Raw genomic sequence first — 25033 nt, 5'->3', positions numbered from 1 at the left:
TGGCCCAGAGTCTAGAGCACAGTGAGTACGAGAATGATTCAAACAAAGATAAGCTCAGCCAAAACACTTATAATATACATTAAAAGAACCCTTGGTAAAAAAAAAAAATCTCCATTATGAGACAGAAGCCCCTGGCATTGCCGAATAATGAGTTTTCATTCTCTCAAGAAATGAGCAAACAGATTATGGTCTCTTCTATCAAGCCGAGTCTGCATTAGATTGCTTCATTCTTTCTACATTTGTCTATTGCGAATGAGAATATGTCATTTCTGCCCTGGCTGGTGTGGCTCAGTGGACTGAGCATGGGCCTGGGAACCAAAGGGTCCCTGGTTTGATTCCCAGTCGGGGCACATGCCTGGGTTATGGGCCCGGTCCCCGGTGGGGGGCATGTGAGAGGCAACCGCACATTGATGTTTCTCTCCCTCTCTTTCTCCCTCCCTTCCCCTCTCTCTAAAAATAAATAAATGAAATATTTTGAAAAAAGGAGAAAGAATATGTCACTTCTGCCAGCCTCTTGCTTAAAACCTCCTTATTTGGAAATCCCACCTGCTTGCTCTCTGGGAGTTGTACTGTAACTGGAGTTCACCTGAGCTTCATCATTCCTGCCCCTGGGGAAATGATGGAAAGGGTCGCAGAGTCCTTCCACTCACCAGAATTGGCCATGGGTATCCCCTACCCATGGGATAGGTTCGACCGGGGCCTCACTGTAACCTCTCTGATTTGCCAGCTCTGACTCAGGACTATGGACAGGACTGAAGAACCTTCAGAAAGGCTGGAGTTGGGCAGGATGATCGGCTTTTTGGGGAACAGGGTTGAGGGTGTGAGCACTGATGTAATTTCACTACATGAAAAACCAACTGTATTTGGAGAAACTAGCAATGCCAGTGAACAACCAAACAAGGTTCCTGATTTCACAGGGATCACTAAGGCCGATTCTTATGTAAAGGAACAGCTGCTGAAAACACTGTAATATTCTACCCCAAAATAGCGTTTTTCAATGTTTAAGATATCTTCTTTCTGAGTCAGAAAAGAAGAAATGGTGCAACATCCTAATGACAAGCTTTAAAAATCCTTGAAAATTCAAGTTCCAGTATCAATGTGGAAAATGCATTTACTCCCCTTCCACCGCTGCATTTCACAACTACTTCCAACAGGATATCCCCTAGGAGATAGACCGTGTCACAACTGGATGGTTTACACTGAGTTTTCTACAGGAAACAAACAGAAAATATGACTGAAGGACTTTAAAAAGCTTAAGGTTGAGAAAGAAGTACTCATTAACTTATCCATTCAAAAATCACTCATTACTTTCCTACTGTGTATAAGACACTGGGAAATGCTGAGGCTACAGGCAATAAAATAATTTGGAGAAGAAAAATTCTGTGTGAAAACCTATTGCTTCTCCACCCAGATTATTTTTTCTTTTTGTATTTCAAATATGTAATGGGCACAGTTATTTCATTATTTCTACACCAATGAATTTTCAATATGCATTAATCATTCAGGTGTTGAGCTGGTCAAAAAGGGGGGTTGGTATTTTTTGAACGGAGAGAGTGAACTTTTCAACGGTAACACCCACTTCCTGATCTATAAAAGGCTCACCTTTCTGCCTGGCTGACACTGCTTCCCCTTGGGTGGTGGCCACCTTCCCCCAGCCGTGGGTCTCTCCAGCAACATCATGTCCCTCTCAGGGCAGAACCCTGGGCTGTCCAGGCGGCTGTCTTCCCAAAGTGGGATACTGGGCACAGCCAGGGGCACGTCTGCTTCCACTGTGGGAAGTGGCTATGGGGGAAGTGCCCTCGGTTTGGGAGGGAGCTATGGGGGAGGTCTTCCTGCTGCTCCCATGTTTGGTTCTACCTGTGGCTTTGGTGGAGGCTCTGGAAGTTCCTTTGCAGGAGGACTGGGCACTGCTTATGGGGGAGGCCTAGTAGGGGGTCTTGGAGGCCTGGAGACTGGATTTGGAGGGAGCCTGGGTGGCTCTCTAGTCATTCTCTCCGGCAATGGGGGAGGCCTTCTTTCTGGATCAGAAAAGGAAACCATGCAAAATCTTAATGATAGATTGGCTTCCTACCTGGACAAGGTTCGAGCTCTAGAAGAGGCTAATACTGAGCTAGAAAATAAAATTCAAGAATGGTACGAAGCACGGCGATCGGGGACCGAAGACCCCGGGTTGCAGAGCGACTACAGTCAGTATTTCCCACTGATTGAAGACCTCAGGAGTAAGGTAAGAATACGGTTTTTGGAGGAGCTTTGGAAACTGTTTTTGTTCTTCTTTGTTTGCTATTACAATGTTTTACAGTGATAATCCCCTAAAGCTTAGATCTATTTTTGCAATTCAGCTACATTTGGAACAATTTCTCATATCAAGGTGTTTGGGTCCACTTTATCAGTTACCACAAAGCCACTCTATTTCCACTCTCTTTCTGTAGGAAACATATGTTCCTTAATTTTTAAATATTCTATAAATATGTTCTATTAAAAATTAAATTGCCTTAACCTCTTAATAAAATAGCATTTTAACATCATCTAAAATTCTCCTGTCAGAAATAGATCTGTGTAATACTGACATCTTACGGCCGTGTTTTATGTGTCTTCCCCCACTTTGTCAGATCATTTTCGCCAGCATTGGAAACGCCCAGCTCATCTTGCAGATTGACAATGCCAGGCTGGCTGCCGAAGACTTTAGAATTAAGTGAGTAGAATACAAGAAAGGTTGGTAAAAACTGACATGTCCCACCATCTCTTTTCATTCCTTGTCTTCCTTCCTTCCTTGATGACAAAACTTTCAAACCTTCCACCGTTCACGTGCTCCACACACTGAGTGTTTCAGTCAGTTTCATTGGGCATTCCAGAAATTAACTAGATGCAAACACAGCTCACACATTGCACGTCCTTAAGTGTAAGTTGCTTAAACTTATATTCATATGTTATATTATGTGTATATTCATATGATCGCCATGTTTGTAATTTGTATTGACTTGTGATGGGAGGTGGTGATTCCACCATTGTCCTAAACCCCAACCGTCCACGTGTCAAAATGAATTAATAATGTTTTTGCCCAGCAGTTAAACGAAATGATCTTTTTCCTGATGACACATACACCTAAAATATTAACCATGCACTTATTTTTACATTCTCTCCTCCCATCCCATACTCTACCCTGCAGACATAAAGAAGAAATACTAATGTCTTTTGTGCTGCACAAAATTTCCCCAGAGGATGTTGCCATGGTGATGATCCCGAACCTATAAAAACCTTGATAAAAGTTACTAAAGACGTATCAATGTTTTAAATTAAAGTTAAGCACAAAAAAAGACTAATTATTTTATTTTCAACTGCTTTTAGGGTTCTGTCTGGAACTCCATGTAGAGAAGGGCTGTTACTGTTCACACCAGGACAGCCAGCCAAAGGGGACGTTTCCCCAGGGTGCAGTGCTGTGTGGGGTCATCGCTGGTCGAAAAGTGTCGTTACCTCGTAATTGTTTTCACTCTTCTCTGACTGAGCAGAATAGTATTGTGAAAAAGGAAAGGGAAAAATTATAACAGCAAAAACAATCATATATTGAAATGCTGCCACCTTAAAATAGTCGCACAGGTTTATGCACAAAATGTCCCTGAAGGTGGCAGGGGTCTTCTTACTCAAGTGGCTGCGTGGATTCCCTAAACGGTTTTGCACTTGGTTTTCAGGTACGAGAATGAGCTGGCCCTGCGCCAGAGCGTGGAGGCCGACATCAACGGCCTGCGCAGGGTGCTGGACGAGCTGACCCTGGCCAGAGCCGACCTGGAGTCGCAAATCGAGAACCGAGCAGAAGATCTGGCCTACATGAAGAAGAACCACGAGGAGGTCAGCCAGAACAAATCTGCAGTTAGAACAGAGAGGGAGGATCCATTATTTGCTGTTGAAATGGCCGCTTGTTTTGAATTTCTGTGTGCGTGCATGTTGTGGTTGCTGTGTTAGCCGCTGGGGGTGGCATCCATTGATGGAAGCTCCTGTTAAAGTTGACCAGATTCAAGGCGGTTTCTGATTTTGTCATTTTATCATTAGGTAAGGACAATATGAATTTTAATGATCCTGCTCTAGTGATTTTTTTTAAGATTTTATTTATTTATCTTTAGAGGAGAAGGGAAGGAGAGAGGGAGAGAAACATCAATGTATGGTTGCGTTTGTGCATCCCCTGCTGGGAACTGGCCGGCAGGGAACCTGCCTGCAACCTGGGCATGTGCCCTGACTGGGAATTGAACCGTGATTGTCTGGTTTGCAGGCCCGCGCTCAATCCACTGAGCTACACCAGCCAGGGCCTCTAGTGATTTTGGTTTAATATAGTACTTTTAAAGTCAGAAGTCTACCAATAATACATGTTACATGCGTCAGAGAAACTGGCTATGCCCGGTGCGATGCGCACACGGAGCTCCGATAGGCCGTGGCGCCCGTCAGAGCCTGGCCTGTAGAACGGACGTTAATCACAATTCTACCGAAGGGCTTCCTACAGGGCTTTCTGCTGGAAATCCACGATGGGACACAGACAGTATGCGAGCTCAGGGGCTGTCTGCTGCCCTCAGTTTGGCAGCTGTAGCCAAAACCCCCAAAGTTGCCACTGCTGCCAGGCCAGGTCCACGGGAAGGCCCTAAATCCCCAAGACAGAGGGGAGCTCACCCACTAGGTGTGGCAGGCACAGTGCCGAGGGCCCGTGGTAAGTTCAGGGGCCCAGGAAAATGTCTTAAGTTCTTTTAAAATAAAAAAAAATAAATAAAGTTAAATATAATTGATCAAATAGAAAATATTTGTCTTTAGGTAAAATACGTTTTAATATGTTGAACTAATGTTTGTCTTATACCGACTGAGGCCCACAAAAGTCACGATGGGCCCTGAGCCCGGCTCTCACTTGCTCTGCCCAGGAGCTCCAAAGCTTCCGGTCTGACGGCCCCGGCCAGGTCAGGGTAGAAATGGATGCGGCCCCCGGGGTGGACCTCACCAGGCTCCTCAACGACGTGAGGGCACAGTACGAAGCCATCGCGGAGCAGAACCGTAATGACGCAGAAGCCTGGTTTGTTGAAAAGGTACCACTAACAAAAACAAAAGGCTTCATTTGATACGTTGGCAGAAAAGAGTGGTCTCGGCAGCCCTCACTCACGTCCCCTGCCCCGCTTTTCTGTGTCAGAGCAGAGAACTGCAGAAGGAGATCAGTGCCAACACTGAGCTGCTTCAGGGCAGCAGGAGCGAGATCACGGATCTGAGACGCGCCTTTCAAAACCTGCAGATCGAGCTCCAGTCGCAGCTCGCCATGGTAGGGATGGTGCAAAAAGACACAGCATCGTTTCAACTTCCAAAGAAAATGTTGCTTCCAAATTATGTTAAGCCATTGGCTGCCTTCCTCCTTTCATTGTCTCCATTGTTATGTCTGTGCCATTTCTCTTCCACGTGCAGAAGAAATCTCTGGAGGACTCTTTGGCCCAAACCAAGGGTGACTACTGTGGCCAGCTGTCCCAGATGCAACAGCTCCTGGGCAGCCTGGAGGAGCAACTGCTCCTGGTGCGCGCGGACACCCAACGCCAGAACGATGACCACCAGCGGCTGCTAAACGTCAAAGCCCGCCTGGAGCTGGAAATTGAGACCTACCGCCGCCTGCTGGACAGCGAGGCGCGAGGGTGAATAGACAACTGAGACTGAAATAACCTCAGTGTCTGACCAAAGGGTGCACCTCACGCAGTTTGGGGGACAATAGAAGAAAGGGTTCTTTAGTTGACCAAAAATAACAAATATAGTAAAGGCATGCCTTGGATTTATTAAGCGCTCTACACTTTGCAAAGTGGTATCATTCATTATCTCACTTAATAACAACTCATAAAGCGCTGGGGTGCACAGTGGCACCCCAGGCAGAGGCCATTGCCAAGGACTCCTAGACAAATTCCCCGCTCGAGTTCTGATATGTGTCCTGATACTACGAATGACCCTTTAAATGACAGCCACCTGAACCACCTCGAACCTACTGTAGCAAACTTCCCAAAAGTAGTAAGAGCTTGGCCCAGTGGGAGGAACTCAGGACTATAAACCAGAAAATCGAACCTCTGAGACCACTTGGCTCCACGGTGCACCGCACCACACTGATGACTCTCGGCATGCACTGTGCAGTCACTCCTTAAGTTTTTCAGCTATGATACTAAGACATTGCTTTTTTTTTTTTTTGTCAACAGGGTTTTTAATTTAGATTTTATTTTTCAGTCACAGTTCACACTCAATATTATTTTGTATTAGTGTCAGGTGGTTCAGCACAGTGGTTAGACAATCACACTTTACAAAGTGTCCCCCCCCCCGGTATTCAAGTACCCACCTGGCACCAACCCATAGCTATCACAATATTATCATTCGATCATTCTTGATCAGGAAATTTAGAATATCTTCCTTACTTGGCCATAGTTTTATATGAACACTTCTAATTTTTAGTTCAAATAGCAAACCCCTTCTTTGTCCTCATTCCAGAAAGCATGATGTGATTGACACCGTCTCCCTCATTCTCTTTGCAGAGATGGTCAGGATGAAACCTTGTCTGTGACGGACTCCAAGCCTCAAGCACAGCCCACCGATTCCTCTAACGGTACGCAGATTCCCTGAGAATCACTTAGAATAAGTCAGAGTCACACCTATTAATGACTAAAACCTTAGCATCTCATCAAACACTGCAGCACTATTAGTAATGTATATTTATATTCTGAGCCAAGGGAAAACATTTATGCATCCCTGCAGAAAATGAGTAGTCTATACTGAATTAAAACTTTTCACAAACCCAGGAGAAAAAAAATTTACCCTGCAAAGAGGTATTATAAGTCTCAGATGTACTTTTTAAATGCCAAAAAAGAAAAATATTTTCATTTGTGCATAAGAGAACAATGAATACATTTCATTTCCATTGAATAAAGTGCATTTTTTAATGCAAAATTCACCTTTGAAAGTTAGAATTTGGCGGGCTGTATCAGTCAATACCTAATTTAGAAGGTTGAGCACCACGAATTTCGGATAAATATTTGAAACACTAACTTTTGCCCTCTTTGTTCCGTCTTTACCTTCAGACCCTACCAACACCCCAGAAATGAAGACAACTGTGCAGACAGTGGTGGATGAAGAAGTGGCCTCACCCCAAGTTCAGGAACTCGAAGAACTAATGTAAAATTTCACCAGATCTGCCCCGTGATTGCTTCCTTAGGAACAAGAAATTTACAAGTAGAAATTATTCCTTTCAGACTGAGATGCTATATCAGTTCAATCTTTTTTTTTGTCTGTTTCCTTTTCTTTGGGTCCCCATTCACTGTGATCCCTCTTTGCCCCTCTGAAATGATGTTCCCACATGAACCAGCATGGCCATGTTGGTTTTTATAACAAACAAAAATTGCCCTTTCTCTCTCTGGACCTGGCATAGTCTGTTCATAAGTTTTCTTCTAGTGACCTGGAACATGCTTTTACTCACAGGACTTTGACAAGTAGTACCTTGTTAATAAAGTTGATTTCAAAAGATAAACGATCGTAACGTGAAATTTGCGCCTTCCTGATTCTGACAATAATGTCAAGGGCACAGAGAGAGGTCTGTGAATACGAATAACAAAGTAGATACACACTGGGATAAAAATACCAAGGTCTGAGATTAAGTTAAGAAGTTCCTTTGGAAGTTCTTTCCTTGCTACATTTGCCCAGTAAGTTCACAACAAAATTATACTGCCCACTGCAGGACACAACTGCTGTCCCGTTCACTTTCTGGGGCCTTCTTTCATTCAATCAAGAAACAGGTACTGAACCCCCAACAGTGCGCCTGACTCAAGACTCTTCTGGGAGCGGTGCTACAGTGAACAGGGCAAACCGACCACAGGACACAGGGAGGGGAAGTGGGCAGCATGTGAGGGGGCAGCTGAAGGTTTTATACAGAAGTCAACCAGGCAGAGAAGGGAGATCGGACACAGAGGAAACACACTGCCAAGGACACAGGGTGTGAACACATAATTGCTGTGATGTCTTTTCCCCCATCTGATACTGGTAAAGACAAGGCTGGCGTGTCTACCGGGGTGGGTCAGGCCATAAGTCAGGAACAGATGTCAGGTTCTGGGTTGGGGCGGAAGGTGGCCAAAGTCTAGGCCTGAGTAGACAGTGATTCAGTCCGGGAGGCCAGACTCAGACTGCAAAAGGACAACAGCAGCAGGGTTTTGTGATTAAGAACCTGGGCTCTCACGCCAGACTGGGTTCAAGTTCTGGCTCTGCTGTGTAACAAGAAGTAACAATTTCTGAGTGTCTCGTTTTCCTGATGTTTAAAGTGGGGTGGGTTTTATGAAGATTAAATGAAGTAACAACATACGTAAAACACTAGGAACAGTCCCTGGTGCCTGGCAAGTGCTCAATATTTGTGCCCTGTTATTATTTACTGTGTGGAACAAAAATGGCGAGGAGAAATCAGGGAATTGATGAGCGAGGAGTATAAAAGAGAGCAGGGGGGAGAGAGGATTCACGCAAACCTGCAGGAACTCGGGAGCTGAGCACAAAAGCCCACAGAAAGTTATGACACCGCTTTGAGATGACCTGCTTCCGTATGCAGCTTTCTGAAGTCACGCTTCCCTTTAATATCTGGTAGTGCTTTCGGCTACTCCGTTCATCTCACTTGGTTATGCACAGCAGTTCAGTTCTCTCTCTACCCCTCACCTTCCAGACCATGTCCTAGGAGAACCTGAGCTTTCAGACCCAAAGGGGTTATCAAGGCCTCTTCCCGCACAAGGCCCAGAGCCCACAAGTGATCACTAATGCACGTCGTTTCCGTTCTGAGTAACATCTGTTCTCCTTGCCCGGTGTCTGAATTGTATGAGCTTCACAGGAGAAAGGGACTTTGAACAAGTATGAATCTGGTGCTCATTTCTTAGCCGTTACATTCCTTAGTTTCCCAGCATTCCCTTCCTCTGGAAATATTTTCCCCAACGGGATCCATGAGGCATCGTCTCACTGGAAGCTTTTTCCCAGACTCTGAATATTGGCTCAGCCCTCACCTCCTCTCTCTCCGCTTCCTCCCTCGGTAACCTCATCTAACCCCATGGCTTTAAAGTAAACACCTATGGATGAATGTTAACTAGATTCATTGTGGTGGCCATTTCACTATACACAGGGTCTGTCCAGGAAAAGTCCAGCCATTGTTAACGTAACGAGAATGGTTTGCGTGGCATCGATGTAACCTGGCAGCCAAGGAGAGTGAGCTGAAATGCACATGCGTGATCACTGCACTAGTCAGGGCGGGTAATAGATGACATTCAGTGAGCATGTGCACTGTGTGGCCGTCACATTCAAAATGACTGAGAAAAAAGAGCAACAAATCTGCATCAAATTTTGCATTAAGCTTGGACATTCCTCCACGGACACTATTCAGATGATTCAGGAGGCTTTCGGGGACGATGCGGTGAGTGCAGCACAAATAAAAATGTGGCACAAACGCTTCAAAGATGGTGGAGAATCTGTTGAAAGTGATCCACGTTCTGGAAGGCCTGCAACAAGCAGAACATCTGAGAATGTTGACCGTGTACGGGCTGCAGTCAACAAAGATCAGAGAACTTTGTGAGATTCCCAAGGTGCCTACTCTGAAGGGAACCAAGGGGTCATTGTCCTTTGTACAATGTTCCTTGTATCTTGCATCTTCTTCAATAAATGTCTCTGTTTTTCAGATTACATGGCTGGATACTTTCTGGACAGACTTCACATATAAATATAGAATCATTGTGCTGTGCAGCTGAAACTAATATAATGTCATATGTCAATTATACCTCAATTAAAAGTGAACTAAGTGACCATCTATGCACTGATCAGTTCTTGTGGAAGCTTCCAAGACAGCCCCAATGATCCTCACTGCTTGCACTCACGCCCCTGTATACAATCTGCTCCCACAGTGAACAGAGTAGACCTACTGAACAAGTGACAGTGTGTGACCGTCAACATTAGGTCTCAAAAGCATTTCAGTTCTGGCTTGGTCACTTAGAGCGCTTACTCTGAGAGCAATCAGCTGCCCTCAAGGTTATTCCATTCAGAAAAAAAAAAATCTGCCTGAAAAAAATCAGTGATTTCACAAAATTTCCTATCCCAAATCAGTCTTATGCTGATAATATCTCAGTTAAAATATTCTACAGTCTTCAGTTGGCAAAGGAAGCACTATGCTTCTCACTGAATGTCATTTGCCCCACACTTACGGCCAAGAATCACAAGTAGCGCAGCATCCTGGTCATGAGATTCCAGCCCTCACTCACTAGACCACAGGCCCTACTTCAGTGCAGGAGTGAAAGGTCCTTTTGGACTCAGCCACTATGAGTTACAGAAGCGAAAGGTCTGTCTTTAAATAAAGCAACTCATAAGAAAAGAAAAACTCCTCCATGGGATCAGACAACAAAAGACAAGCGTATTATTTATGATTATTTTAAAATCTAAATTTTTACTACTATATGCATTTGTTGTGTGTACAGGCTAGAAAAAGTCAGAAAAATACTGTTTATACTAACCTGTTATAGTGGTTATGTCTTGGCTATTTGCAGGGAAATTGAAGAATATTTTATTTTTCTATTGTACATTTTTAAAATGCTTAACATACTGCATGCATGACTTTGATATGGGGGGGGGGGGGGGCGCAGGTAGTTTTAGCTATCCAGAACAAAGAGTTTGCAAGTAAGTAGGTCACAATAGGAAGGGAAACATCTAGAAAGCAACCTTCTGTTGACAAAGCAGCCACTCATTTAGGCTTTGCAAGAGCACCACCTACTGGAATATTAGGAAATGAACTTTAAAAAACTGCCCCGGTTCTCTCCTGGTGGGAACATCAATTAAGTACAGCCACTAAGGAAAATACTATGAAGGTTCCTCAAAAGATTAAGAACATAGTTACCATATGGCCCAGCACACTCTCTCCTGGGTATCCACCTGAGAAATCTGTAAACAAGTATTCACAGAGATACGTGCACCCCTATGTTCACTGCAGCGTCATCCACCGTGGCCAAGACTGAAACAACTCCAGTGCCCTCCGGGACGCCTGGATAAAGATGTGGTGCACAAATACATCGAAACTACTGAGGAAAGATGAAATATTGCCGTTTGCAACAATGTGGATGGACCTTGAGAATACGATGCCAAGCAAAACAGAGTCCAACAGAAAAAGTTAAGAACAATATGACTTCACTCGTGTGTGGGATATAAAACTCAAAGGAAGTAATGAACAAACAAGAAAAACGAAGAAACAAGAACTCAGACAAAAACAACAGTGTGGTGGTTACCAGAGGGAAGGGCTGTGCAGGCAGTGAGGGGTAAAGGACTCCTAGGAATGAGGACGGTGACGAAAGATGGTTTGACCGCGGGTGGGGGGCACACAGCTCAGTCTGCAGGTCCCGTGTCACAGAAACGTGCGCTTGAGATCTGTGTCATCTTATTCACCGATGTCACCCCAATACATTTAATTTTAAAATAAATAAACCAAAAAACGTTAAAAAACTGCTTTTCAAGCTATGTGAGATATACCTGTTGATATTAGAAAGCTTGGCTATTTTTTTAAAAGAAAGGACAAGAGGAAAAAATCAAACCTTTTTAAAAGCATAAACTAAAACTTTTTTTCTTTAAACAGGTGGTATTGTTTCCAGGAAATCCACCAATAAGGAGGCAAGTTCTATAAGGCATAAAGAAAAGAAGCTAGTAATTGTTTAGAGTTTAGAGAACCAGACAGCCAATCTGAAGTACTTAAGCTTTTTATAATATGCTCAAAACATCAAGTGAAAAATTTATTCACATAGCCGAGAAAATGGCTTTTTTTTAAAGATTTTATTTATTTATTTATTTATTTAGAGGGGAATAGAAGGAGAAAGGAAGAGAAACATCAATGTGTGGTTGCCCCTCATGTGTCCCCTACTGGGGACCTGGCCTGCAACTCAGGCATGTGCCCTGACTGGGAATCTAACTGGTGACCCTTTGGTTCACATGCCATGCTAAATCCACTGAGCTGCACCAGCCAGGGCATAAATGGCTTTTAATAGGGTAGTAAATGTTTCTTAAGTCTTAGAACTGTATCTAAGATTTAAATGTCATTTGTTTAATATTAGTATTATAAAATCAAACTAAAACTCAATAGTCTTTTTTATATATATTTTATTGATTATGCTATTACAGTTATCCCATCTTCCCCCTTCATTCCTCCCCCACCCTGCACACCCCCTCCCACCCACATTCCTCCCCTTTAGTCCATGTCCATGTGTCATAAGTTCTTTAGCTTCTACATTTCCCATACTATTCTTGCCCTCCCACTGTCTATTTTCTACCTACTGTCTATGCTATTCTCTGTTCCTTTCCCCCCTCTCTCCTCCTCCCATTCTCCTGCTGCTAACCCTCCATGTGATCTCCATTTCTGTGGTTCTGTTCCTGTTCTAGCTGTTTCCTTAGTTTGCTTTTGTTTTTGTTTTAGGTGTGGTTGTTAATAATTGTGAGTTTGCTGTCATTTTACTGTACATGTTTTTTATCTTCTTCTTGGATAACTTCCTTTAACATTTCATATAATAAGGGCTTGGTGATGATGAACTCCTTGAACTTGACCTTATCTGAGAAGCACTTTATCTGCCCTTCAATTCTGAATAAAAGTTTTGCTGGATAGATCAATCTTGGATGTAGGTCCTTGCCTTTCGTGACTTGGAATACTTCTTTCCAGCCCCTTTTTGCCCATAAGGTCTCTTTTGAGAAATCAGCTGACAGTCTGATGGGAACTCCTTTGTAGGTGACTGTCTCCTTACCTCTTGCTGCTTCTAAAATTATCTCCTTTATTTTTATCCTAGCTAATGTAATTATGATGTGCCTTGGTGTGTTCCTCCTTGGGTTCACCTTCTTTGGGACTCAGCTTCCTGGAATTCCTGGAAGTCTATTTCCTTTGCCAGAATGGGGAAGTTCTCCCTTATTATTTTTAAATAAGTTTTCCACTTGTTGCTCTTCTTCTTCCCCTTCTGGTATTCCTATAATTTGGATGTTGAAATGTTTAAAGATGTCCTGGAGGTTCCTAAGCCTCTCTTCATTTTTTTGAATTCTTGTTTCTTCCTTCTTTTCTGTTTCGATGTTTCTTTCTTCCCTCTGGTCCACTCCATTGATTTGAGCCTTAATTTTCTTCCCATCACTATTGGTTCCCTGTCCATTTTCCTTTATTTCACTTGGTGTAGCCTTCATTTTTTCATCTAATTTGCAACCAAATTCAATCAATCCTGTGAGCATCCTGATCACTAGTGCTTTGAACTGTGCATCTGATAGGCTGGCTATCTCTTCGTCACTTAGTTGTATTTGTTCTGGAGCTTTGATCTGTTCTTTCATTTGGGCCATTTTTTTTCTTGTCTTGATGTGCCCATTACATATGAGGGGCAGAGTCCTAGGTGTTCACCAGGGTGGGTCAGCCCAGTTGCTGGGTTGTGACTCTATATGTGGGGGCGGGGTCAGAGAGGGAACCATGGCGCTTGCTCCCCTCTCTGTTGGATTTCAGTCCCGTCCCCCTCTTCCCACAAGCAAACTGGGCCCTTCTGGTGGGTGGGCTTGTGTGCCTTCTAGGACCCTGTGGGTCTCTCCAACGAACTCTCCTGTGAGGCTGGGAGTCTCTCCCTGCGCCTCAACCCCCACAGGTGTTTTGAACTGGTGTTTTGAGGCTTTATTTCCCAGCACTGGGACCCTGGGTTGCGCTGTCTGTCTCACTTCCCAGTTTCACCCGGTTTATCTGCACATGAAGGTAAGACCACCAGGTCAGCCAGCTGCCTTGCGAGCCTCACTGGGTCTGCCCGCTGCCACCCCACGCCTGGGGTCAGCCAGCCACTGCCTGCGCACCCATGGTCCACAAGCCACCACTTTTTTTGCTACAACTCCTCTCCACCCGGCCGCCCCACTCGGCCCCTCCTACCAGTCTGGATGAATGTGTCTATTTTAACTCCTTGGTTGTCGGACTTCCATACAGTTCAATTTTCTGTCAGTTCTGGTTGTTTTTTCTTTCTAAATTTTTGTTGTCCTTATCTTGGTTGTGTGAGGAGGCAGAGTGTGTCTACCTACACCTCCATCGTGGCTGGAAGTCTAATAGTCTCTTAACTGAATGTATCCTCTTTGTCACCATAGCTTTTTAATAAAAGCTGTGGGTGCAACATTCAGCATTTTTATAAAAGGACTTAGGATCACCAGAATTCACAGTTGAAACTCACCTGGAGAATAGGCAAATTATGGTATATCTACACAATGGAAGATAATATACCAATAAAAAAGAATGGAGCTACTAAGACGAAAACGCCATGGATAAATTTCAAGACCATTATGTTGAACAATGAAAGGCAGACTCACAAGAATACATACTGTATGGTTCCATGTCTATGAAACACTAGGAAAAACTAACCTAATCTTAGGGACAGAAAGTGGTTGGTGGTTACCTGGTCTGAAACAGCATGGTCTGAAAAAGAGGGGATTGACTAGACAACTGGGAAGGGCCACACAGGAGCACCTCCAGAACTGATGCAAAGGTTCTATGATCTGGGTCATGGTCATGGTTACGTGGCTACCTCCACGTGTCAGAACTCTTTAAACAATACACTTACAATGGGTATAGTGTGTTGTAGCAAAATCATACAATAAAGTTAATTTTAAAATAATAACTACTTACTAGTCTGTCTTCATGATGATGCTGTGTTGAAAGCATGAACAGGCCAGGTGGGCTAATCTATGGTGTACCAGGGTGGGCCCACACCTGCTCATAAGTGCTAACTGACAGATACTGAGGAACTTCTCATTCTGGCTGTTAAGCCATTGTAACTTGATCCTGGCCATGATGGGAATATTACACTACAGAACAGGACTTCGTTTATGGATTTCCCGGGAGAACTGGCGGAGCCTGCACACCACTGAGCACACAGCAGTGAAGAGATGGATGCAGAGGCTGACGGCCTGGGTTCAGGTCTGGCTCTTCCACTTTCTAGTGGTTTTCTTTATCCCTCTCTTCTTCAGTTCAGATTAAACCGACTGAATTTTAGTTGCAAAAAGATGTCATTGCCAATGTTTTACTCTGCATATATTCTTAAAGAAACGCTATTTTTCTTCAAAATCATGGAAACGGCCCTTAGAAGCAGACCTTTGAACGACCAGGCTAACAGAGCAGTCCCGGAGTGGTCGCAGGGTCTAAATGTAGAACTCGATGGTGTTCCAGGCTTTCCTCGGTGAGTCTCTATTCCACTCCTAACAAGTGACTCAACTTGAGATGATTCATCTTTTACAAAAAGACAATAATAATATGCATAATCGCATTAGCTCTGCATTTTAGAGTCCTAATTAAAAACGCCATGAACACAGGGCTCTGTGAACCTGGCTGGTCGGAGTGTGTTCACCGGAGTCAGCAGTGTGGAGCCCGCCTCATCAGGTCATACACCGCACACAGGCAGTTTCTGCCAAGAAAAGTGTCTTCATCTTGAAATATTTCATTTATTAATGTCTGCGAATGCCATGGGATTTTTTAAAATCACTTAACATTGCAACTTCACATCTCCGATGAGTAGAGTTGCACATTCAATTTCTTTAAGCAGCTGACGTGTAGTTTTATCTAAAAAAACCATTCAGCTGGTACACTTACATACCGTGTGAGGCATCACCTACTCATCACTCGTGCATCATTCATTCATTCAACAAACACGTCCTTAGCATGAACTGCATATAAGTCTTCGCGTGTGGAAAATAACCGCAGTTTCATGAACGAAGGGTAAATACATGCTAACGCTTTGTACATGTCGGCCACATTGGCATAAGGTAAGTCATCATTTTAATTGGCAAAGTGTCACTGCTCCACTTGCGGTTTGTGCTGATTATTTAACGAAGGTGTGGGGAGACTTAGTCACCTCCTTTTGGAAGATATGACACCTCCTCATTCATTTTTATGAGTTTTTAAGTTTTATAAAGTGGTGACCAACACTGTTAAACAGATATTTTCAGGGCATAATTTTTAATTATGATACTCTTAAATATTTAATTACATTTTATATTATATTTTCATGACATAAAAGTACCTTCAAGGTATGCTAAGATGTTTTCACTGGGAATGCATTTTAAACAACCTCAAGTGCTAACTCTGAATGATGGAGTAATTTTACTGTTAAATCTCCCTATCTAAAAAGTGACTGAGTAGGCTGATGAATAATAAGAAAAATTTCCTTCATTGTTTCAAAAAAGAAAACATACAATCAGCATCTAATCAAGAGATAATCCTGGAACAAAAACTGCAGAACTAGATCCAGGACTAGATACAGACTTTCGTCCTCTTCCTCCTGGGGTTACAGATAAAGCAGAAAAATGAAATCTACTTTCTCTCTCTCTTGAATCAGAGGCTGGGAGAGGGGGGTAAGGAAAGGTCCTCCAGGGGTGATGGGAAGGGGAGAGGATTTGACTCAGCTCCCCACTGGAGGGCCTTCAGCAGCAGACCTTCCTCCCCTCTGCAACACTCGGTGTTTTCACAGCTTGTTGAGCTGGGAGGAGCAGGGAGAACTGAGTGCTAACCAGTGGGAAGGTGAGCAGTGCTCTAAGGGAGAGCAGGTCTCCGCAGGGCGGAGAACCCAGAGAACATTTTAGTCATCATCATTGACGTTATCTATCACCCCCAGGGTGCAGAGGAACAGCTGCAGACAGGATTTCTGAGGAGTTAAAGGACAACGTAATATTGTGATTACCAAGATACAAAACTAACGCAGCAGGTTACACAACTATTTGCTGATTTATCCAGAGAAGAGTTTTTAGCTGCACTTTTCCAAAGTATTGACACTCTGAAAATCTAATCATTCCAAAAAAATTTGTACTCTGCATCATAAAACACTTGCTATATACCCATATATTCAAACACCTTATCATAATAACTCATCTTCGTTTAAGATGTTTATGGGTTGATTTATGTTTAGTTTGGTCAGAAAAATTACCAAATAAAAGAGGATTGTTTTAACACATTTAAAATTCAGTCAAACTGAACTTAAGCTTAACTATCTAAGTTATTCCACCATCAATGTCAGTCTAAAAATCTTTCAAGTGTAACTTTTTAACTAGGTAAACATCCACGTCTCACCCTGGCTGGTGCAGCTCAGTGGATTGAGCGCCAGCCTGCTAACCAAAGGATCACGGGTTCAATTCCCAGTCAGGGCACACACCTGGGTTGCAGGCCAGGTCCCCAGTAGGGGACACTCAAGAAGCAACCACACACTGATGTTTCTCTCCCACTTTTTCTCCTTCACTTTTATTCATTCATTCAACGAATAGTCTAAGCACATCCTGGCCACATCTGGCGCTTTGCCTCCTAAATATCTGTGATCTAATTACTTTTCTGCATTTCCGCCCCAGCACCCTGGTCCAAGCCACTGTCCATCTGGTCTCCACTTGCCCCACCCCTCCCTCCATTCCATTCACTCCAGCACAGCCGGGCAAGACTGTTTTGAAAAGACAAACCTTATCCTGCCCCTGCACTGCTTAAAACACTTCAAAGCTTCCCGTGGTCCTTGAAATAAAGACCAAAATTTAGCAAGGTCCGGCCTGACCTCTCTCTTCCATCTGTGTTTCACCAACCCTTCTGGACCGATTCAGCTTTTCTTTCATTTCATTCCTTTTTTCTTTTCTTTTCCTTTTCTCTCTTTCTCTTTTTTTCTTTTCCCCCCATTACCATTTAGCCCTCTTATACCCTCTCCTCCCTCCCCTGGCATCACCACCCTGCTGCTCACGTCCAGGAGTCCCTTTTCCTTTTGCCTCAATCTCCCCACCCCTTAGCTGTCATCCTGCTCTCTGCCTATGAGTCTGTCTCTACTTTGCTTGTTAGTTCAGTTTGTTCATCAGATTCCACATATGAGTCACATGGCAGTTCTCTTTATCTGACTGGCTTATCTCACTTAGCATATGGATGAACCTGGTTCAGCTTTTCCACAACCTGGCCCTTCCCACAGGCTTTGTTCCCTGGGCTTTGAATGTTTCCTCTCCCTCTTGGCCTAGCTAACTCCTCCTCATCAGTCACATTTGAATTCAAATGTTACCTGCCCTGAAAAGCCTCTGCCCACCTGCCCCTCCGCCCTCCTCCCCACACCACCATTATCCAAGGCAGGTTCTTCGGTTACACTTGTACACTCTCCCAGTACACAGTAGTCTTCCCTCACAGCTCTTAGTGAACTGTCAATTACGCATTTTGATTGCATGGCTATCGAACTAATGTCTGCTTCTCCATCAGCAACAGCTCTAGGTCTCTATGTGTTGCCTTCCACTGCAACCCCGCTGTCCAGCCCACCACATGGGAGGCAATCAATACTTGTTGAATATACGTGCGTGCAATTGTGTACAAGTGCCAGGCTATTCGCCCTGTAAAAGCTGGGACAAGGTAACAGAGGGCAACCACACCAGAGGCACTCGGGCATGTACCGCATGAAGAGTGGAGAGCGGTGATGCAGTTCTTCTACTGTTTTCTTGAAACAGTCATCAGATTTGTACCTATCTATCTACAAACTCTAAAATTTTCTGCCTCCCCTCTTTGGGAAGACTGAATGAACCCTTAGCTTATCAGTGCACCACAGCTATGTGGTGCCCAGCATTAGGAGGCTCTGAATACACTTAATTAAAATCTATTTGTTTTGGTTTCTTTATTTTCAAAAAAATGCACAAGTCACATGGGAAATGAATTCCACTTACCTCATTCTTCTTAAATCCTTTTTAATTAAATTTATGGGGGTGACACAGGTTAATAAAATTACATAGATTTCAAGTGTAGAATTCTTTTTTTTCATCATTTTTGTTTAAAACAAGATGTGACAACTCATTTACTGTAAGACCCAGAGAGTTGTGGTGGGAAATAGTATTTTAATTTATTATGCTTTGGTGGGTTTGCTTTTTATTGCTACCTCTTTCCATTATTTTTTTAACTTTATTTTTATTGGTGGCACTATTACAGATGTCCCCACTTCCCCTCCTTTACACTTCGGCGGGGACCCCAACCCCTTCCCTCTGGCCATCACCACACTGTTGCCTGTGTCTGTGGGTTATGCATTCACGATCTTTCACTAACCCTTTCTCCTTCCCAATCATCTGTATATTGCATTGTGTACCCACCACCCAAAGCTAAAGAAATTATGCTGTCAGGGACTAAACCACCAGTAAGTTGTTTGCATTCTACTGGGAAATTAATTGAATTCAATTCATATTTTCAGAAAACCTTCAAGACACTTGACATTCTATGGGGACAATTTTTTTTTACCAAAAATACACAAATCTTGACTTGGAAATTTTACAAGGCATATTGATGTAAACTGTATTGCTCAATGTACTACATCTGATGACTCAGTAGAAAGTGATCTTCAGTTTCAATAAGCAATCTTTTAATTTATGATGCTTTTTTTTTTTAAGGAAATTGACCTGAGGACTTTTTCCCACACATCTAAAGAATGCTGGGACTTGTTTTCATGAGACAGAGTGACTTAGTTTCTATGAGGCCTTTTTAAGGAAAACCAAATATCCGTTAATAGGCACTTAATGGAAGCAACTTCAGAATCCTCGTGTTCACCATTACAGCGCGCTTTGTACCCGGGCAACCAGCTCACTATGGACACGAAGCTGAGTTCTCCGAAAGCAAGCAATGGAAGCAGGGCTGGCTGTCAATGAAAAAACGGAGTCTGAAAGCTTCATACTCCCGGCAATCTAGGCCAAACCAGAACTTGCTCCCCCCTTAGTTGACCAAGGTGTTCCATAAAATAGACTTTTCTCTCCATCAAATTTTTATTTGCTGGGTATTGCAAAAGCAACTGTGAGCAAATATAAACATATGCAAATAAGCTTACCTTGAGGTATCAAAAGACCGGCCTACAAGAAAGAGTGCAGATGAGGTGCTACAGAAATTGGGAAGGAGAGAACATACAGGGCCGAGGCTCGGGGCCCTGAGCCACCTTTGTAGCAGAAGAAACCCGTGAGCGGCACCTCGATGATGATGCAAAAGTCTCAGTGCACAGTGTGAAATGGGGAGAACAGGAAGGAAGAGCACTGCCTGGATGCTCTCCCACAGGAGAGTGACCTTCTTCTGGGAACCCCACGTTCTCTGATCATGGTGCTCTGACCTTGATTTTCAGAAAATGAGTCGGTGCGTCTGATTCCTCTTCAAAGGCAAGGCCACGCATCACTGGCCATCCAGAAATAGATTCCCAGCACTACATGCAATGTCCAGCAGAAGGTAGGTACGCCAGATACAAGTTGGCCAGCATGGTATCTAGAAACATTCCATTCCATTTACACATTGTCAAGATAATTGAAAAATTCAGAGGAAAGGACTAGTCGAAATTCAATAAAAACTATTAATCAAGCTTCCCCATACTTTGGCACAATTTAAAATAAAACATGTGTTGATTGAATCTTTCATTTTGGCACCAATTATGTTGTCACATAGGTAATGGTTCAAGTTTATGAGTCACTCAAAATTCTATAATCTGGACCTGAGAACTGGTGCATTTTAACTACTATATTGCAGAGAGTGAGGACACAGGAGAACAGATCCGATAACACTGCAAAGGGCCCACTGGCCGACATTCACTGGAGGAAAGTCCTACTCAGAAGTGACACAACAGCAACATCCAACACTGAACAGCCCAGAAGAAAAGTCTGAATTGGCAGGAAAAGTTTGGTTATCGGGTGTGGGGGAAACTTTGCCCACAAGTCCCCTCGCCCACCACGGATGAAAATAAAACTACCAAGACATGATCTGCTTGGGGAGGAGAGGTGGTCAGTCTCTCACAGGAGAAGGAACAAGAATCCCCTTCCTCAATGGCTTTTGTTAGGTTCGTAACACACAGGGATACAGGTAAAGTTCATCAATCAGTGTCAGGCAGCAAGGATCAAACAGTACATAACATTTCAAAGAAATTTGAGGGCTTAATCTGAGTCAGTGTCTGTCAGGTAAAAGGGTTGCAAAAACTTTGGGAGACATACTCATTTCCTGCCTGGACCCTTATCATATAAATGAAAGCACTCTTAGCAAAGCAGGCTTCGCAGGACTTTAGGAACTCTTTCTTATGCCCAATCACCCTGGAACCCACTGTAGCCAGCAAAGAGATGCACTGCCTTCCCTGTCATAGGTTTTTAGGCTTAAGTGAATTAGAGCCAGGAAGTGCTTCTCCCAGACAAAAATGGGGACTCAGGCTATGTCAGAATTGCTGGGGGGTGAGGGTCCATCACTCCCTCTTTGTTGCAGCCCCCTGAGTCCTTCCTTGAGGGCCTCCCAAGTGATCATGTCTGGCTTAGGTTGCCTCCCCTCTGAGGGGTCTTACGCATTATTGACTAACCGACCAAGCTTTGGGGGCCAGAGATGGATGAAGCAGGAGCAGCGCTCCTGCCAAGGAGATAAGCTTTGTCTTCTTAGTGGCTCACAGTCCGAAGGTTGCTCGCTCAGCCTTATCCATGGGGGTTTACAGCTCCTGAAACCAGGCAGAGCGGTTCCCAACCATAGGGAAATAAAAATCCAAAGTGAATTACTTGATTTTGCAACACCTCATGTTGTAATATAGAAATGTGATTTTAATTGAAGGAGAATGATAATTATAGCTTAGGTGTCAACTAGTTGATCAGCGCCACCATCAGATATGTCTTGATGACAAGCCTTAGTCCCACACCCAGGAGAAAAGGGTGAACCCCAAAAGTAAGTAAAACAAGTTTTGATTAAAATGTGTTCGGGACATATGAGCCACTCTGAAACCAAGCCCTGAAACCAAGAAAGGGGGAATTTTATGTAACAAATGATTGCCACAGTTAAATAAATTCTTTCTTTTTAAAATATATATGAATAAATAAATAATTCCTATTAATTTAACAGGAAAACAAGAAATTGTGTGCTATATCACATCTCTGGAAGTACCAGCAATATTATGCTGGAGATTGACGCAACTAAACAGAACACTGTTAGCATGCACTCCTACAAAAAATATGTTATCTGAACTAAAGCTAAAGACAGGGAGAAAGAAAAAAGAAACTAGGTCAGTCCTACAGATTTAGAAGTGATCCAAGTAATGGTGACCTAGATAAAAGAAGAAAAAAAACCATGTCATCTCAGGAAAAATTGAATGAAATGGTGACCGCTTAGCTAAGAAACAAAAGATTTAGGAGGGCAGAGAAGCCCTCTTCCAATATCCAAAAACCTATGAGTTCTATGTGGCAAAATGCAAGTTATATTCTGTGTGGCAGATTCTAGTTTGATATAAAGACAAACTTTTTTATAATTAGAACAGCTCAAAAATAGAACATCCTGAAAGACAATGGGTTTCCCTTGACTAGGAATATTCAAGTAAACACTGGAGATATTTGATAATAGAGTTCTGCTTGGTTTTGAATACTTTTTTAAGATTTTACTTATTTATTTAGAGAGTGGGGAAGGGAGGGAGAAAGAGTGGGAGAGAAACACCAATGTGTGAGAAATACATCGATCGGTTGCCTCTTGCGCGCCCCCAGCTGGAGACCTGGCCTGCAACCCAGGCATGTGTCCTGAATGGGAATCAAACCAATGACCTTCGGGTTTGCAGACCAGTGCTCAATCCACTGAGCCACACCAGCCAGGGGAGTTTTGAATATTTTTAACAAGATAAAAGAGAACTACCATTTATGAGCGCCTACCATTGCAAACACTTTGTGTGAGTTATATAAATTGGTGGTATCGAATTCATGAACGGGATATTATTTATCATGTGAAGATACTAAGGCTCACAGAATTAGTTCAGAGGTTATCACACCCTTGCAAATTCTTGTCCTGGTTGACACCGTGACACGGAATATGTTGGTGGTCTAGATAATTTCATTCTGATTTCCATCAATTTCTCTAGTCTTGTATTACTTCTGTCACAATATCCAGGGACTTCCAGTAAAAGAGCACATTAGCTTTCCCCATGATATCAAACTCAAAAGATAAACCATCCGGTAGGCCCTTGCCAGACGAATTCCGTCATTTTGATGCCCAGAATCCCCAACAACCCATCTGCACTAGAAAGGGCAGAGAGTTCCTGCTCACACGAAGCCGCTGCAGGCCATGGGTTATGGTCTCCTGGACGAATGTCATTAGTAAGAGTTGTGCAGTCAGTCTAGGTTCAGCAAGAAAGAGTGTCATGATCAATTAGTAATGTCTGCTGTGAATACAACACAAAACAGTGGCGGCAAGAATGTTCTGTGTTCGTCTTCTCTCACACACTCGGTAGAACTAGTTCTCTCTTTCTCATTGTCATTTCTTACATGCATACAAGCGCCATGGTTTTTCGTTTACCAACCGACTGTTAAAGTAATGCTTGCTGCTGTTATTGCTAAAACCACTAATAGAAGGTGTGGAAATACAAAATGAGTCAGACAGAGGGCAGCTCACAAGACCAACTATCAATAAACGGATACTATTTTTAATGTAAATCAGAATTACTTTTAAAAACGTACTCTAATAGGTCCCTCTCAGCCTCCCCCCCCCAACCCTGCCCAGAAGCGGGACTTTCCCAGCATGCCCAGGGGACCTGCCGCCGATGGCAGACTTAAAGGAATTGCACTCACACAATACTAATAGACCGGCTAGGTCAGTCTGTTCACAACAAGGGGCACATCTTCCCAGATGTTCGAGACCTCTCTCCTAACCACTCACTTGTCCGTAGGAATCCAAAAGCTGCAGAATTTGAGCAGAGGTTAATAGGTAGAGTCGAGAGACATTTCCTCCAGATCCTACGGAGGCCAAGCGAAACGCCTCTGCCCCACACTGGGCCACTCCTTTGTGGTGGCTAGACTGTCCAAATCCAGCCCCTCTCTCCCTGAGATGAAGCCAAAGCAGCTTCCCTGACTCCCTCCTGATATTCCCTGCTGACCATACTCCTCACCCAGTCGTCGGCCCCAGGAGATGGATCATATTTTGATTTTACTGGTTCAGTTAGGAAGGCAACAAACTTCTTTCTCCCACGCTCACGGGGATACCTCACGGTCGCATCCATATTTCCAGCCATAACCACCTCTTTCAAGTATCAGAGGACAGCCCCCTAGGTTCACTGTACACAAGAATAAAGTCTACTATTTTAAAAGTCCAAGTGAGAATACTACACACCTTCCAGACTCAATGCACATTCGCCACAGCGAGTCCTCTAAAACACAGAAATTTTCCATCGTTTTTAATGATACCACATCCGTACTTTATGGTAAATCCCCACGGTGAAGTTTAAATTAGGTCATCATTCAGGGAGTGCTTCCCTCCCTCCCTGAGGCTTCCCTGATCCTTGGACCACTGCCATTTCTGACCACTCCCTCCTTCCGGGTAACTAAGTGCCGCTTCCCTGCCTGGCTCCCAGTGTGTCCTCCTTTCGTCTGTTTCCCAGACGCTCTGAGGAGCTTGCTTCTGCACCCAGCCACCTGGCGCCTCCACCCCACCCTGGCCTCCCTCCTCACATTCCCCTTCACACCCACTCCACACGCTGCTGCAGGACAGGACACAGCTGGCCTCGTTCCGTCTCCATCCTCTCCTTCCTCACGACAGATGGTCTGGCTTCTGTGCCCTAAATTGTCCAGAAGAGTCTTGCTTTCAGTTCTTTAAGGATTGTGTGCAAATATGGACATTTTTCTAGCCCTATTTCCCCTGATCTCTCTGCAGAAGTGAAAACTCAAGACCTGGAAGGACCTCTGGGAGGTTCTGGAAATTCCACCAGGTGAATCACCCATGCTTAAACCCATGCTGTGATTTCCCAAGACTTTTGCAGCTTTCAGGTCATTCCTTGTTCACTCCCTTAACTGGGTACTTACTGTCCCTCCATGTTAAGCCTGACTTTGAGGGTTTCCTCACCATTCAGTCCTAACCTCCTACCCTTCTCTCCCTTAGAAAAACTCCTTTTCTTAAGGCTTCATCTATCACCTCAATATGGATAATCCTTACCCTTAAGCTCTCTCCTAAACCCTTACATCAATTTCCATTTTAAAGGACATTACAAGTAAAGGAAAATTAAAGTTTTCCTTTAACTTGTGCCAATGGTCATATGATCCCCAAACTACAAAGACTGAGATT

The 25033-nt window shown here is 43.7% G+C and overlaps 1 protein-coding gene across 1 annotated transcript; it reads left to right on the top strand.

The window, feature by feature from the left end:
• The first annotated feature begins 1609 nt into the window (after positions 1-1609).
• KRT12 (keratin 12) lies at positions 1610-7510 on the top strand. The gene is made up of 8 exons (XM_037129742.2): positions 1610-2224; positions 2610-2692; positions 3687-3843; positions 4896-5057; positions 5159-5284; positions 5425-5645; positions 6522-6592; positions 7065-7510. Exons 1-8 carry the CDS (start codon positions 1679-1681, stop codon positions 7160-7162), a joined length of 1464 nt encoding a protein of 487 aa, XP_036985637.2. The 5' UTR covers positions 1610-1678; the 3' UTR covers positions 7163-7510.
• Positions 7511-25033: the final 17523 nt, after the last annotated feature.

Source organism: Artibeus jamaicensis, unplaced genomic scaffold, assembly GCF_021234435.1.
Source record: "Artibeus jamaicensis isolate MK-2021 breed Jamaican fruit bat unplaced genomic scaffold, CSHL_Jam_final contig_2259, whole genome shotgun sequence".
Taxonomy (NCBI): Eukaryota; Metazoa; Chordata; class Mammalia; order Chiroptera; family Phyllostomidae; genus Artibeus; species Artibeus jamaicensis.
The sequence above is the reverse complement of the archived record's forward strand: the minus strand, read 5'-3'. Positions and strand labels throughout refer to the sequence as shown.

What these genes read in the sequence shown, in the direction of transcription:
- KRT12 (XM_037129742.2), top strand. Translation starts at nt 1,679, where the DNA reads ATGTCCCTCTCAGGGCAGAACCCTGGGCTGTCCAGGCGGCTGTCTTCC. An exon ending in AAGCCTGGTTTGTTGAAAAG is followed by an intron (nt 5,058 to 5,158) that starts GTACCACTAACA and finishes TTTCTGTGTCAG; the next exon opens with AGCAGAGAACTGCAGAAGGA. An exon ending in TCCAGTCGCAGCTCGCCATG is followed by an intron (nt 5,285 to 5,424) that starts GTAGGGATGGTG and finishes TTCCACGTGCAG; the next exon opens with AAGAAATCTCTGGAGGACTC.